Here is a 15,796-nt window from a genome sequence, read left to right on the forward strand (position 1 = left end):
GTGTTGCAACCTATTGATCTATTTTCCTGGGCCCCTAAAAGGACACTGCGGAAGTTATCAAGTAAACTTACTATGTGGAAATATATAAGGGCACCTGAGTGCTTTGTGGATTTGAAGGGTTAAAATTCAAAGTAGGTTTGGAGGTGGGGATGCTCTAAGAATCCATCATTAGAAGGACTGAGTGGCAGCCTATGCTTAGAAAACCAGAATTTCTCAGGCTCTAAGCAAAACGTGCATAAGATAGTATGACTTGTACTTGCCTATAAAATTATAAAAACACATGCAATAAGGTAGCTACACCAGTCCTATAAAGAAAAGGGCAACTGATATTTCTTGTGTATAAAATCTGTTTGCAAACTGCATTGTGTGGCTGAGCTCTCATCTGGAGGACCAACACCTTGCCCAGAGTGTGGCACTCAGTTGTGACCATGAATGATAGCTCCCTTTCCCACTTCCATCCCTTTCTTCCATTCCTCTTAAACCTTCAGGTCATTCATATACTGCGAAGGTAATGATGTGGCTGAGATTCTGACTTTTGCCAAGGGAAATAGCTCATGGAAATATAGGGAGTTGAACTCCGAATAAAAATAATGCACTCCATAATCAGCTTCAAATGTACCATCAGTGATTAAAATAAAAATGAAACATAAATTAAAAACCTATCAGCAGGCAATCCAACTCACCGCAGGGTGTACTACTGGTAAGACATTCACTGTCACAACGTAGTTTGACTGTCTTGTAGACAACGTCAATATTATTTTTAAATTGGCAGAGGCAGCAGGTTAGATGGTTAGGTAAGATCCTATGAATGGAAACACAGAGAATTAAGTGCAGAGTCAAGAGGTTACTTTAAATAGGTAGAAGAGGCAGTCAAGGCCACTGAGCAGCTATTGAAAAAGTTCCTGAGAAACATGGATGAGGTGTTGCTCAAACTCTGAGGTGGTGGGAACCCAACTGGGAGGTGATGCATGCAAAGCGTGTACTATTGCTCCAGCCCTCAGAAAACTGAGTTTTGTTTTTTGGTCATATCTGGTGGTGCTCAGGGGTTGCTCTGGGCTCTTGGCTCAGGGATCATTCCTAGCAGGCTCGGGAAACCATAGGCAGTGCGAGAGGCTGAATGTGGGTTAGCCACATGCAAATCAAATACCTAACTCACTATCCTATCTCTCCAGCTCCCAGATAACAATAAAAAAAACATCAGTTACAACCTGGGGTGTTATTTCTCTATGGAGTTATCAGTCGGGGGCGCAGAGATAAGCAACATTCATGGAATGAGGTAGCGTGGAGGGCCAAGAGTTCTCTCAGACAAATGGCATTAATCAAACCCAGCAACCTTCTTTTATTGTAATACAGTACACTAGGGGATGCATCACCAAATCCATGTGGACAAAAGGCTATTGATCTTGCTCTGTCGATGATTAACCTCCCATCCCCATATTTCAATCATCTACATTTCCGTCTAGACAGGATGTCCCCTCTAACTTTGCCTAAACAAAGCATAGCATAATCAATCAGTGTCAAGAAGGAGCTGCATCATGACATGCTGACCCCTGCCCAGTTCAATCAGAGTTCCAAGCTGCTTCCAGCATGACACTGAAAGCAAGGCAGTGTCTGTAGGAACTTCCTCATGACTCTGGTCGGGCTCCAACATCTCCCCCTTTTTGTTTTGCAGCCAGCTTAGCCTTCATGACGACATGTACAGCGTGTTGTTGTTGGGCTATTCTGTTTTGTTTTCTGAATTTTTGGCAGGCTATGTAAAAAAGAAACAACAGAACAATAAGTACAAACATACTAATAAACCCATCACAAGGGCTAGAATATACTTCTTAGGATTTAGTTGAGTGATCCCATCCAACAATCCACCCCCAATGGTATCAGGTCCCCAGACTTGCAAGTGGGCCTGAAATACAGAGTGAATGTTAGTTTGCAACTCTATGATTTTGTCGGTCATATTTTTGATGGTTTAACAAATGCTTTTTAACCTTTTCCCATGGAGATTTAGACTCATAATAAGGTACAGGAGTTATACAAATGCAGAAGTATTCCAATCACATTTTAGAGTGCGTTGTCTTCTTAAACTCGGTAGCTGGTCACCGAGTAGGGTAACAGTTCGTGTAACATCGGACGATTCCTCTTGTAATCCTGCATCAACTTGTCACTGGGTTGTCCACAGTCTCTGAAAGTCCTGATGCCCTTTCTTTCTTTCTTTCTTTCTTTCTTTCTTTCTTTATTCTTCTTTTTGCTTTTCGGGTCACACCTGGAGATGCACAGGGGTTACTCCTGGCTCTGCACTCAGAAATTACTCCTGGCAGTGCCCAGGGGAATATATGGGATGCTGGGAATCAAACCAGGGTCAGCCACATGCAAGGCAAATGCCCTACCTGCTGTGCTATCGCTCCAGCCCCCTCGTGCCGTTTCTTAACAAACTCAGCAGTCTGAGATCCTTGCCTCAATGCAATACAAGCCGTTGATGCTGTAGCAGTGATGGCAACGAATCCCATGATAACAGCAATTACGAGGCCTATAAACCTCTTTGTGTGTGGTGCCAGGTGAGTGACCAGCCGGTGAAGAATGTTGGTAGCTGGACTGTCTTCCCACAAGCGGTTAAGCCACAAAGGCATCTATACCCCCATGCAAGCTCTAAGAAGATAGATGCTTTCTTCTGCTGTGAGACTCACAGAGTTAAGAATACAAGTGAACATAGAGCAGTCACTGCATGATATTACCTCTGCTACTTTATCCCAGCTAATTCCCCCTTTCAGCATGGCATATGGCAGTGGGACACAAGCCTGTATATAGCGGGTAAGATTTCTATCAAAATGTAAAGTACGTTTTGTTCCAACATTGTTATGTTGGATAAAACTGTCCGGGCTGTCATGTATCCAAAGGAATTCCCTATTTTCCATAGATGATTTTGTTTCTTATGCCCAGGAAGGAAGGGTGTAGGAGGCGGAAAGCTACCTCCGCACCCCATTATGCCAATATTCACTGTATCACTGTCATCCCCTTGTTCATCGATTTACTCAAGTGGGCACCAGTAACGTCTCCATTCGTCCCAGCCCTGAGATTTTAGCAGCCTCTCCTTACTCATCTTTCCCAACATATTGGAGGCTCTTTCTGGGTCAGGGGAATGAGATCCTTTATTGCTACACTTTTGGCATATCGAATATGTCATGGCTTGCTTGCCAGGCTCTGATGTACAGGTGGACTCTTGGTAGCTTGCTGTGCTCTCCAAGAGGTATCTATCTTATCTATCTATCTATCTATCTATCTATCTATCTATCGATATAGGTAATTTGTTGCTTTCTGTCTGAACCCCATCAAATCTGGTGTGGCAATTATGGAGAATGGGTAGGAAGTGTCTTGTGATATGTCGCAGCCGTGTGGACATATCACAGCCGTGTGGTCCAGGAATATGTTCACTCATGTGAGGCTCGGCCCAAGCAAGTAGGGAGTGGCCTGGAGCGTGGCTGCGGTTGGGTTGTGGAGGTCAGTTGCTGGGGCTGGGTCCCTTGGGGCGGGGAGGGCTCCCACTCGTCCCCCTCTGGGGCATCCTGCGTGAAAAAAGCCTGGTGCAGAGTCTGGTGTCATGTTATGGGGTCCTCATTTTATGCTCCCTTCTGGAGGGTGGCCGATGAGAAGATTATCTGGCACAAGCAGGGTGTGGCTTATCGGTGTGACCCGTGGGTCACCGGAGACTGGAGGAAGCAGGCAGAGGATCTCTGCTCCTGGCTACCGTTTAAGCCCGGAGTCCAAGGTCATAAAGTTCTGCATTACCTGGGTTCCGTAGGACTTCACTCATCCGTGAGCTTCAGCCCGAGCATATGGAAAGTGGCCTGAGCATGGCAGCAGTTGGGTAGTGGAGGTCACTGCTGGGGCTGGGTCCCTTGGGGCACCCCAAGTGAAAACAGCCTGGCACGGAGTCCAGTGGCATGGTTATGGGGGCCTCATTTTATGCTTCCTTCTGGAGGAACAGCTATGAGTTCTGGAGGGTGGCTGATGACGAGGTTATCTGGCGCTGGCAGGGTGTGGCTTATGGCTTATGCTAATATTAGAGTTAATTATAATTTGGGACACTTCAGAGCCTTGTATTGCTCCCCAATTCAGAACATTCTTTAGTTCCTTTTGCCCAGGCTGAGCCTACTGGACTCCAATCAATATTTTTTCCATAAGAGGAATCAATATAGATTCTAGCTTTTTCTCCTCTACATCGTTTCCAATATATCCAGTTTTCTAATTCAATAACTTTAGGGAGTTCACATAGGAGGCAGAGATGGTAGAGTATCATAACTTTCACTTCCAGTATCCAGAAACCCATTTGCTGCGAGCAATAACAATGTTTTTTTTTTTTTTTTGCATTTTGGGTCACACCTGGCAATGCTCAGGGGTTACTCCTGGCTCATGCACTCAGGAATTGCTCCTGGCGGTGCTCAGGGGACCATATGGGGTGCTGGGAATCGAACCTGTGTTGGCCATGTTGGCTGCGTGCAAGGCAAACGCCCTACCCGCTGTGCTATTGCTCCAGCCCCAATGGTTTTTTTTTAAGCAATGGTTTTTTATTGCTTCAGTAGATTCAGTAGAATTGTGATATTCAGCCATTCAGTATTGCGTGTGTGTTTTTAAGCAATGACTCCCGTTGCTAGTGCAGATAGGCATCCCTTCCACCCTGATAACATATTCAGGAAAATTTGTGCCTTCTTCTTTGGGTTTGATTAGGTCTCTACCATCAGCCTGGCACCAAGTCTGGTGGCACGGCTATGGGGTCCTCATGTTATGTTCCCTTCTGGGAGAAGTAGCCCTGTGATCTGGATGCTGGCTGATGACGAGATTATCTAGCGCTGGCAGGAGGTGGCTTCTGGGAGTGACCCCTGTGTCACTGAAGACTGGGGGAAACAGGCAGAGGATCTCTGCTTCCGGGTCCTGTTGAGCCCAGAATCCAAGCTCACAAAGTTCCACATTACCTGGGTTCCTTGGGACTTCACTCATGCGTGAGACTCAGCCCGAGTGAGAGGGGAGTGGCCAGGAGCATGGTGGTGGTTGGGTTGTGGAGGTCGACTGCCGGGCTGAGTCCCACAGGAGTAGGGGGGGGAATGAGAGAGACAGGCCCAACTCCTATCCCTGGAGGCCTGGAGTTTGCTGTCACTGAAACTGCATACCTGCACTTCTCATTGGGTTCTGGATGTTGGTGGCCCCTGGGATTTTTAGGGGGCAGGTGGGACCCTGGAGGTCATGCCCACAAACTGCCTCTGGCTGCTTCTTAAGCTCCTTAATGGTCATGATCCAGAGATACACAAAAGAATTTCTGAACTGAGCAGCTCTCTGACTTCTCCCCATCCTAATTATCTAAAACTTTAGAATTCCAGGAACACACAGCCACTTTTGTGGCCGAACGGCATTGTACTATTCATAACAAGCAATACAAACGAGAGTATGAGGGAAATTGTCTGCCATAGAGGCAGGGGGAGGGGTGGGATGGGGGCGGGTATACTGGGGACATTGGTGGTGGAAGATGTGCACTGGTGGAGGGTTGGGTGTCCTATCATTGTATGACTGAAACTCAAACAGGGAAGCTTTGTAACTGTATCTCACGGATTCAATGATTTTAAAAAATAAATAAATAAAATTACCATTCTGAAAATAAAGTAATGTGGAGTTCATGCCAAATTCAATTAGCTTAATCAATGGCTGAATAAATACCAGTACCCCTACAAAAAGAGGGAGAGAGAGAGTCTGAGAGAGAGAGAGAGAGAGAAAGAAATAAACAAGCCTTAAAAAAATTAAGTGAATTAAATGTCAGAAAATCAACTTACAGTTTTTCTAGCTTAAGATTCATCATGAGGATGTTTTGAACTGCTGCAAGTGTCACTTGTGTTGCTCCCATGTCTCTGAGGGAGAAAGCACAAGCATGATGTGAATCCAAATACAGAAGCTCTAGAGTTAAATAGATGAGATAAATGAAGTGATAACTTTGATTCTGGCTTTGCTGTAAATCCAGGTCAACTGTTTGCTGTAGACTATAATTCCAGAGAGCTCTTGCTGATAAAAGACTTTTCTATCATCAAATTAATGACACTTTGGAGAATAAAAAAATTTCCTTCCTTCCTTCCTTCCTTCCTTCCTTCCTTCCTTCCTTCCTTCCTTCCTTCTTTCCTCCCTCCCTCCCTCCTTCCTTCCTTTTCTCCCTCTCTCTCCCCTTCCTTCCCTCCTTCCTTCTTTTCTTCCCTGATTCCCTTCTTCCTTCCTTCCTTCCTTCCTTCCTTCCTTCCTTCCTTCCTTCCCTCCCTCCCTCCCTGCTTCCTTCCTTCCTTTCTTCCTTCCTTTCTTGTCCGACTTCTCATTCTAAATTGTATCTACTCCTTTCAATGATTCTTTTTCATGTGAGCTGCGGGTGGCCTTGGATTTTGGCCACATCTGATAGTACATGGGGGATATGTTGGGCACTGTACTTGTGGGTTACTCTGAGTAGAGATCTGGGGAACACATAAGGGGCCAGAGGTCGAATCCAGGCCTCCAAGCAAGCAGTGCATGGGCTCCAACCACTCACCTATCTGGTCCTCTTTTCTTTACTTTCTTTTTTCAATAATGTGTCCATTATTACTTGTTACTTTCTGAATAAATAATACTTCTACACGCATCTGTATGTTTCTTATCTATATGTACTCAACATAGCTCTTTTCCTCTGTTGGATGTTGCCCATGTCATTCTTTCTTAATCTTTTCCTTTGAGAATAACTGTCATTTCAATAATCCAGTGTTAAAATTAAAATTATAACTTTTAAATTCAATGCAAAACACTTTATCTTTGACAAAAGTGGAGAAAAATAAAGACAGCAAATCATAGCAGAAACCATATAAGCTACAAACTTATTACAATACTTACAGATATTTTAATGCTGGCAATTTAAAAAGATAAAAATCTTCAATAGTTGTTAGGGGATTATGGTTGAGAATTCTAAAAAAAGAATTAAAATTATATGCATAATCAGTATGTAGCATTAACATTTATATTTAATTTATTGGCATGAAAAGGTAAAGGTAAAGGTAAAGGCCCTCCCGTTGATCGTCGATTTGCTCGAGCGGGCCCAGTAACGTCTCCATTGGAGACTTTGTTGTTACTGTGTTTGGCATATCGAATACTCTCGGTAGCTTGCCGGGCTCTCCGAGAGGGGCAGAGGAATCGAACTCGGGTCGGCCATGTTGGCCGCTTGTAAGGAGAACACCCTACTACTGTGCTATCGCTCCAGCCATTGGCATGAAATTTGAAGGTGAAAAAACATTATTTTCTGTGATTATTTATAATCACGCTTAGAATCCATAAAGCATTCTTTTTTTTTCTTTTTGGGTCACACCTGGCGATGCACAGGGGTTACTCGTGGCTCATGCGCTTAGGAATTACCCCTGCTGGTGTTCGGGGGGAACATATGGAATGCTGGGAATTTAACCCGTGTCAGCCGCGTGCAAGGCAAACACCCTACCCGCTGTGGTATTGCCCCAGCCCCAAGAATTCTCCCTTTGAGAAACACCCAAGTCTCTAGATGACAAAGTGAAGGGGAACCGGGGGGCGGGGGGGAATAAATGTAGAGCAAAGAAAAAATATGCTGACAAATTTTTCCAAGTTGAAAACTCTAGGAATAGGGGCCAAATAGAACAGCAAGTGGGGCACTTGCCTTGCATGCAGCCCACTTGTGTTTCATTCCTGGAACCTTACACAGACCCTGGAACACACCAGGAGTGATCCCTGAACACAGCGTCAGGAGTAAGCGCTGGGCACCACTGGGCATGTCTCCCCATCAACCCCAAAGAAGAAATAAAAACCTAGGAGTGATGATGTCTGCAGAAGTCCTTGCTCTGCAGCAAATATTATTTCTAATGGATGCCTCTACAATTCAAAATGTTTCTTACACCCTGAGAAATTCAAACTACTTCATGACAACACACCCAGCTAAAGATTAAAATAGGGTCAATCCTTGGTTTTGGACAAAGAAGACATGGTCAATGGAAGAGGAGCTGTTGGAAGCTGTCTTCTTACCAGTCATTCCCACAGAGATCTTTGTGCCCTGACCTTTGTCACGCTGTATGTGATCACGGACTCACCTGTCAGTCTCCTGGACTTTCAGCTTCCTGAATGCCAGGGTCACCTGACTGTCACTGGTCTGACAATATCGGGTATTTACTAGACACTTCAGAAATAACATTATGGATATATTGGTCAAATGAACCAGTTCCTGCCCTCCCTCCCTCAGTTCCTCTCTCTTTTCTTTCTTTCTTTGGTTTGTGGGTCACACCCAGGAATGCTCAGGGATTACTCCTGGTGGTGCTTAGGGGACCATATGGAATGCCAGGCATCGAACCTTGGTCAGCCGCCTGCAAAGCACGCACCTTTCCTGCTATATTATCACTCCAGTACCAGAAGCAGTTCATTTTTGACAAAAGATTTTGTTCCAAGATGCTAGAATGAATTTTCTTCTTTTAAAAACATGCAAACTCTTTAAAACAAGCAAAGAAATACACAGGAGGGAAAAAAAACAGAAAGAAATTTTCAGTAAACTCTATTCAAGAAACACTGGCATACCCTTGCAGGATAGATAGATAGATATAGATATACATAGATATATATCCGCCACGCTCCAGGCTCCTTTCCAGATGCTCAGGCCAAGCCTCACGCATGAGTGTAGCCCCACAGAACCAGGTGAGGTGGGACTTTGTGACCTTGGACTCCAGACTCAATGGGGCCCGGAAACAGAGATCCTCTGCCTGCTTCCCCCAATCTCTGGAGACCCAGGGATCATGCCCATAATATCCACCCTGCAGGTGCCAGATAAATACCTCATCTGCTGACCTCCACTACGCAGCTGCCCCCATACTGCAGGCCGCTTTCTGGACAGTGTGGCCACAAAGCGCCATGCAACACAGCATAAGACACTTAATACCCATTTTCCAAAATTACCGCACCACTTTTTATGGGGTTCAAATATGGTGTAAACTATGGGAATGCCTGTAATGGTGATTAGAGGCCTCCCTAAAAGCCTCCATCCCTCTCAGAGAGCCTGGCAAGCTACAGAGAGTATCCCGCCCACACGGCAGAGCCTGGCAAGCTCCTGCCGACCTCACACATGAGTGTAGCCTCACAGAAGCAGGTGAGGTGGGACTTTGTGACCTTGGACTCCAGGCACGTACCCGTGGCATATTTGATATGCCAAAAACAGTAAAAACAATGGGCCTCATTGCCCTGACCTGAAAGAGCCCCCAATACGGCAGTGTTAATAAGGATAAACAAAGAGAGGCTGATAAAATCTCAGGGCCGAACTAGGCTGCCAAAACGAAGGACTAAAATGACTTTACTTTCAACGAACGTACGCTAGCATCCGAAGCACCCATCAAGGACCTGATGGTGCAATCGCAGATTAAGTATGACATCATTGGTCTGACCGAGATGAGAAGGCATCGATCACATCATGCCATTTACAACACTGGAGAAGAACTGTTCCTTGGAACATGTGACAATAGAGGCATCGGTGGTGTTGGTGTCCTGGTCAACATGAACTTGGCCATGAGCATTGATTCATATGAATGCCTAACAACCCAAATCAGACGATTACGCTTGAATAGATGTGGCTCACTGCTGGCAGTTTCCATCTTTGTTGTCTATACACCAATATCCAACTACGATGAAGAAGGTATTGAGAAGTTCTACATGGAGCTGAAGAAGTTCTATAAAGAAGACCACACCTCCTACAAGATCACTGTAGGTTATTTTAATGCCAAGATAGGACTGAGGAGGTTGCCCGAAGAACTCCACATTGGGACCAATGGCCTAGAATGGAACGAACAGGGTGAGAGACGATCTGAGTTCACCTTGTTGACCAAGACCATACATGGTAACTCACAGTTCCAGAAGGCTAAATCTAAACATTGGACATGGGAGTCCCCTGGGGGACAGTTCCACAGTGAAATTGACCACATCATTTTCAATGGACCGTTTTGCCTGACTGATGATGCTGTTGTCCCAAAATTCCAAAACGGATAGGACAACCATCTCCTTCATGCAAAATTCTACTTCACAGAGCAGGGAGAAAGGACTGCAAAGTTTAAGAAGAGAACTTCCAGAATGACCACCAAATGGGAGCTCTTTGGCACTACTGAGGCAACGTAGGAAGATGCCGTCGCTGACATCAACGAGGAATCCAATTGACTGGTTCAGCACCTCCATGACTGCTCACGGAATGCCAAGAGTGGGAAAGTCACAAACAGATGCCTGTCTTAGGAAACTCTCGAGCTCATTTGCCAACGTGGTTTGCAGCAAGCCTCTGGCAATCACAAGCTAATGTCCGAGCTCGCAAAGCTGTGCAGAAAAGCGATAAAGGAAGACCTCAAAGAGAGAAGAGCAATAGTGTTGGCTGATGCGGCAGAAGCTGGGAAAAATATTCGCAACACCTGCCTGTCCTTCGCCAACTATAAGTAAGACCAAGATGACTGCCCTCCGATGTCCTGTTTGATCTATCACATCTTCCAGAAGGGAAATGGAGAAGATTGTTCACGACTTCTACTTGGATCTCTTCGATAGCCATGTCCAAGTGCCCACATACAAATTCCGCAGGATGGATATGTCGTTCCCAACGTCCTCCTTTCTGAAATCCGACACGCCATTTCGTTGGTAAGAAGTGTACACCACCTGGCCCAGACAAGGTCAGACCCAAACACCTGAAGAATCTGACACCAGTACTGGTCAATACACTGGCTTGGCTCTTCACACTCTACCTATCTGAATGCAAGGTTCCTTCCCAATGGAAAACCAGCAGGACCATTCTGTTGTACAAGAAGGGAGACATCCAGGACATTGGCAACTATCGCCTGATCTGCCTGTTGTCCATCATCTACAAGCTGTCATCCTGAATAGGATTGGCAGAACACTAGAAGATGGACAACCATGCGTGCAAGCCGAGTTCCGAAAGAGATTCAGCGTGATCGACTATATCCACTACGCTCACTGAGATTTCGCAAGAGTTCAAGATGCCAAAGATGCCACTCTGCCTAACGTTCATCGATTTAAAAAAGGTCTTTTATTCTGTTGAGACTGACGTGGTCATCGAAGCCCTAGCCCAACAGAGCAGTCAAACTCAGTACATCAGGATCCTCTGTGGCTGTATTACGGATTCACCACTAGGACCTCACCATTCTACAAGAAAGTGATCATCGATGTTAAGAGAGGGGTTTGGCAGAGCGATACCATTTCACTGAAACTCTTCAGTGCCACCCTCAAGAACGTCATGTGATGACTGGAATGGGAAGGAATGGGAGTAAAGATATACAGTCAGCAACTACACCACCTCTGCTTCGCTGATGACATCGTTCTAATAACAGCAAACATTAACCAAGCATCACAACTGCTGGACGACTTTGACCGTGAGCATGAAAAGGTCAGACTGCAGCTGAACCTCACAATGCCTGGGAGGCTGGAGAGATAGCACAGCGGGTAGGGCACTTGCCTTGCACGCGGCTGACCCGGGTTTGATTCCCAGCATCCCATATGGTCCCCTGAGCACTGCCAGGAGTAACTACTCCTGAGTGCAGAGCCAGGAGTAACCCCTGTGCATTGCCAGGTGTGACCCAAAAAGCAAAAAAAAAAAAAAAAAAAAAGAAAAGAAAAGAAAAATAACGACTGCCCGCCCAATATGGGCATTCCTTAAAAAACTAGAAATTGAGCTTCCATATGACCCCAAAATACCACTTCTGGAAATATATTCCAAGGGTACAATAAAGCACAGTAGAAATGACATCTGCACCTATATGTTCATTGCAGCATTGTTCACAATAGCCAGAATCTGGAAACAACCTATGTGCCCGAGAATAGATGACTGGTTAAAGAAACTTTGGTACACCTGCACAATGTAATACTATGCAGCTGTTAGGAAAGATGAAGTCATAAAATTTGCTTGTAAGTGGAAGGTCATGGAGAGTATCATGCTAAGTGAAATGAGTCAGAAAGAGAGGGACAGACATAGAATGGCTGCACTCATTTGTGGAATATAAAATGAGACTGACACCCAAGGACAGTAGAGACAAGGGCCAGAAAGATTGCTTCATAGTTGGTAGCCTATGTCATGAGCTGGGGGAAAAGGCAGCTGGAATAGAGAAGGGATCACTAAGTCAATGATGGTTGGAGGAATCGTTCGTGATAGGAGATGTGTACTGAAAGTACACAAAAAATCAAATGTGATGGTCTCTCAGTATCTATATTGCAAGTCATAATGCCCCAAAGTAGAGAAAGAGTATGGGGAAAATTGTCTGCTATAGAGGCAGGGGGAGGGTTGGGATTGTGGAAGGGGGAGATACTGGGGACATTGATGGTAGAAAGTGTGCACTGGTGGAGGGATGGGTGTTCGATCATTGTATGACTGAAACTCAAAGATGAAAGCTTTGTAACTGTAGATCACGGTGATTCAATTCAAAAAACAACTCTCAATAACTTTGTAAATTGTGGTTCTTTAAATATTTTTTTAAAAAGAGATGTGCACACAGTGAACTTCATATCTGTCCCCCAACCACGCAGGTTACCTGAACAAATATGGATACTTAGTTTGGGATAGACCTAACTGTCCTCTTGCTAGGGACCACAGAATCTCTAGTGGCTTCCAGCCCAGGCCACTGTGGCTGAGCAGATGGCTCTCTGCATGTGCGCATGGGGTGGAGTTCAGTCTCAGGAAAAGCAAGACCCCAAAAGGCACATGAATCCACCTGAAATTCAGGCAACGAAGGTCTTTGCTGCTCTTTGATATAAAAGAGAAACGGTGCGCAAGAACCACGCTGAGAAGTGGCACCCCTGACAAGCACAGGTGTGAGCTCCGCTCCTAGGACGTTCTTACACACAAGTAGAAGAGCGACCCCTGGTGGTCGTGTGTGCGAGTCTCCTGCCCCCCAAAAGGACAGAGGCCTTCAGCAAAGCGCCTGGCCAGGGGCCAAGCGCCTGGCCCTGATGTGGGATTTGAATATGGGAGCATCACAGCCAGGGCTGTGTATGACCCTCAGACATTTCGCAACAATAAAGAGGAGGAAAGCTAAACATGTTGGCAGGGGTTGGGGGTTGTTGGGAGACTACAGGGTGTGGCTGGACCACATCTGGGTGGTGCTCGGGAATGACCCCTGGCAGTGCTCTGGCAGCAGTACTAAGTTTAAACAGAAGATGTCTCCTTGCAAAGATGGGAGGAAAAGATGCACTTGGGAGACCAGAGTAGTTGCTGAATGTGATGAACTCCTCAACTTTCCAACCAGTCACCCCTAAACCATTCCAAGGTCCTGAGCGGCCTTCATCTTTAAGGTAGAAGCTTCTGAACTAGGAGAAGCTGCTGCCAGGAGTTCAGAACATAACCCCAAATGATAACAATGCCTTCGAGTAAGCTCTTGTGTGGACACTTATCTAAAGACAGGTCGTTATGCCTTGTGGCGTGGAGAGAGTGAGGGCTTCGCCCTGACCACAGCTCCGTCTGCCTTCACAGTGCAGCTCCCCACCTCACTGATCATCTCCACAGTGGGGTCACGTGGTCAGTGGGAACAAGTTTTGGGTTTCCTCTGTTCTATCTTAGTTCTTATGTCTTGGCAAAATACTGAAGTTCCACAAACAAGCCAGAGTGTCCACATGCTCTGTCTGAGTACGGCAGCACCTTTGTACTTTGTCAAGTCTTCAGTTGCTACCATCATGGAACTTGTATCGTTCGAACCGACGAAATGACTAAAAGAATTGTTTAAACGAGCCAGCAGTCTAGACCTGTGTAGGTGAATGAAGAAACACTTGAAAGTCAGAAGGAGAAAAAAAAGTTACTTGGGACCAGAGCAATCGTACAGCAGGTAGGACGTTTGCCTTGCACACAGCTGACCTGGGTTTGATCCCTGGTATCCCATATGGTCCCCCAGGCAGCACCAGGAGTAATCGCGGAGAGGAGAGCCAGGAACAACTCCTGAGCATGGTGGTTTGGCCCATAAACATAAGCAAAAGGAAAAAAACAAAACTGAACATTTAGGATTAGCAAACACTGTTGGATTTCCATAACATACTTCATTCCTGATTTCATCTGTAAGAGATATGATTACGACTCTTTCAAAAACAATGGTCAATTCCCCAAAATTTAGAAATTTAGCTCCCATTTGACCCAGCAATACCATTCCCGGGAATATATCCCAGAGAGGGAAACAAGCATAGCCGCAGTGACATCTGCACTTGTTTGTTCATTGCAGCACTCTTTACAATAGACAGAATCTGGAAAAAACCTGAGTGCCCGAGAACAGATGACTGGTTAAAGAAACTTTGGTACATCTACACAATGGAGTACTATGCAGCTGTTAGAAAAGATGAAGTCATGAAATTTACATACAAGTGGTACTACATGGAAAGTATCATGCTAAGTGAAATGAGTCAGAAAGAGAGGGACAGACATAGAAGGACTGCATTCATCGGGGGAACATAAAGTAACAAACAAAATAGGAGACTAACACCCAGGAATAGCTGAGGTAAGTACCAGGAGGTTTACTCCATGGCTTGGAGGCCAGCCACACATGCTAGGGGAAAAGTTAGCTCAGATAGAGAAGGGAGCACCAAATAAAGGATTTTGGGAGGATCCTCCCAGGATGGAGGATGCATGCTGAAAGTGGACTATAGACCGAACATGATTGCCACTCAATGCCTCTTTTGCAAACCACAGCACCCAAAAGGAGAGAGAGAACAAAGGGGAATGCCCTGTCACAGAGGCAGGGTGGGATGGGGGACATAGGGGGTGGGAGGGATACTGGGATCCGTGGTGGTGGAAAATGGGCACTGGTGGAGGGATGGGTACTCGTTGTATACCTGAAACCCAAGCACAGAAATCTGTAAGTCTACAACTGTACCTCATGGTGTTTCACTAATAAAAGTTTTTTTAAAAAATGGCATCTTATAAATATTCTGGCAATTTATGGAAAATTTATTAATTTAGTTGCAAATTATTATGGCATTTGGGCTGGAGCGATAGCACAGCGGGTAGGGCGTTCGCCTTACGAGCGGCCAACATGGCTGACCCGAATTCGATTCCTCCGCCCCTCTCGGAGAGCCCGGCAAGCTGCCGAGAGTATTGGATATGCCAGACACAGTAACAACAAAGTCTCCAATGGAGACGTTACTGGGCCCGCTCGAGCAAATCGACGATCAACGGGAGGGCCTTTACCTTTACCTTTACCTTATTGTAGGTGACCTGTTACTCATTCAACTGATAATGTGTTCCCCTCTCAGTGTTTATTAATATTATAGATGCTTCATTCAAGAAACTCACTACCTGCAACCCGCGAAGAAGCAAGGCTTTGTGGGTCCTGAATTTTATATAGTTTACTAAAACCCTGCTTAAAAAATAAATGAAATGTAAAATTATGAATATAAAAATTGCTGGGATCTTCCCCGAGATCTTGCAAGTAAGGTTTGGAGTTCAGCTTCCTCATCAATTCACCTCAGCTGGGCCTGTTTTCTTTTGTGCTTAGGTTGATTACATCTGACGGGTCCTCAGCCCACTGAGCTCTCTCTCTGGCTCTCATCTCGAGCTCTTCCCAGGTATATTTAATGCAGGGAGTAAATCATGATCAACCCAGCTTCTAATCAACCCAGTCATTTGTCAGACAGGCAATAAAGTGACGTAACTGAAGGACTAGCATCCCTGGCCTTTGGAAAGAGATGTAACAACAGCTTTTTTCCCCTTGTTGTTTTTGGGCTACACATGGCAGGGTGCTCAGGCCTTACTACTGGCTAAGCTCAGGGAGACCCTGTGGGGTGCTGAGGCTTA

General features: G+C 45.5%; 1 protein-coding gene and 1 long non-coding RNA gene across 2 annotated transcripts in view; both read right to left on the minus strand.

Annotated features, from left to right (window-relative positions):
• The window catches only part of LOC130023926 (leucine-rich repeat-containing protein 37A3-like), a 72,299-nt gene that overhangs the window by 15,123 nt on the left and 41,380 nt on the right, over positions 1-15,796 (minus strand). The window contains exons 16-18 of the mRNA XM_056114540.1: positions 6,880-6,951; positions 5,811-5,885; positions 684-802 (exon numbers count right to left, since the gene is read on the minus strand). Coding sequence (XP_055970515.1) covers positions 684-802; positions 5,811-5,885; positions 6,880-6,951 — 266 coding nt within the window. The remainder of the gene's footprint in view (positions 1-683; positions 803-5,810; positions 5,886-6,879; positions 6,952-15,796) is intronic.
• Positions 1,315-2,039, minus strand: LOC130033136 (uncharacterized). The gene is made up of 2 exons (XR_008793909.1): positions 1,983-2,039; positions 1,315-1,750 (listed from the first exon to the last, which is right to left on the minus strand). It is a non-coding gene; the product is annotated as an uncharacterized LOC130033136 (long non-coding RNA).

Source organism: Sorex fumeus, unplaced genomic scaffold (genome assembly GCF_029834395.1).
Source record: "Sorex fumeus unplaced genomic scaffold, SorFum_2.1 ptg000001l, whole genome shotgun sequence".
Classification (NCBI taxonomy): Eukaryota; Metazoa; Chordata; class Mammalia; order Eulipotyphla; family Soricidae; genus Sorex; species Sorex fumeus.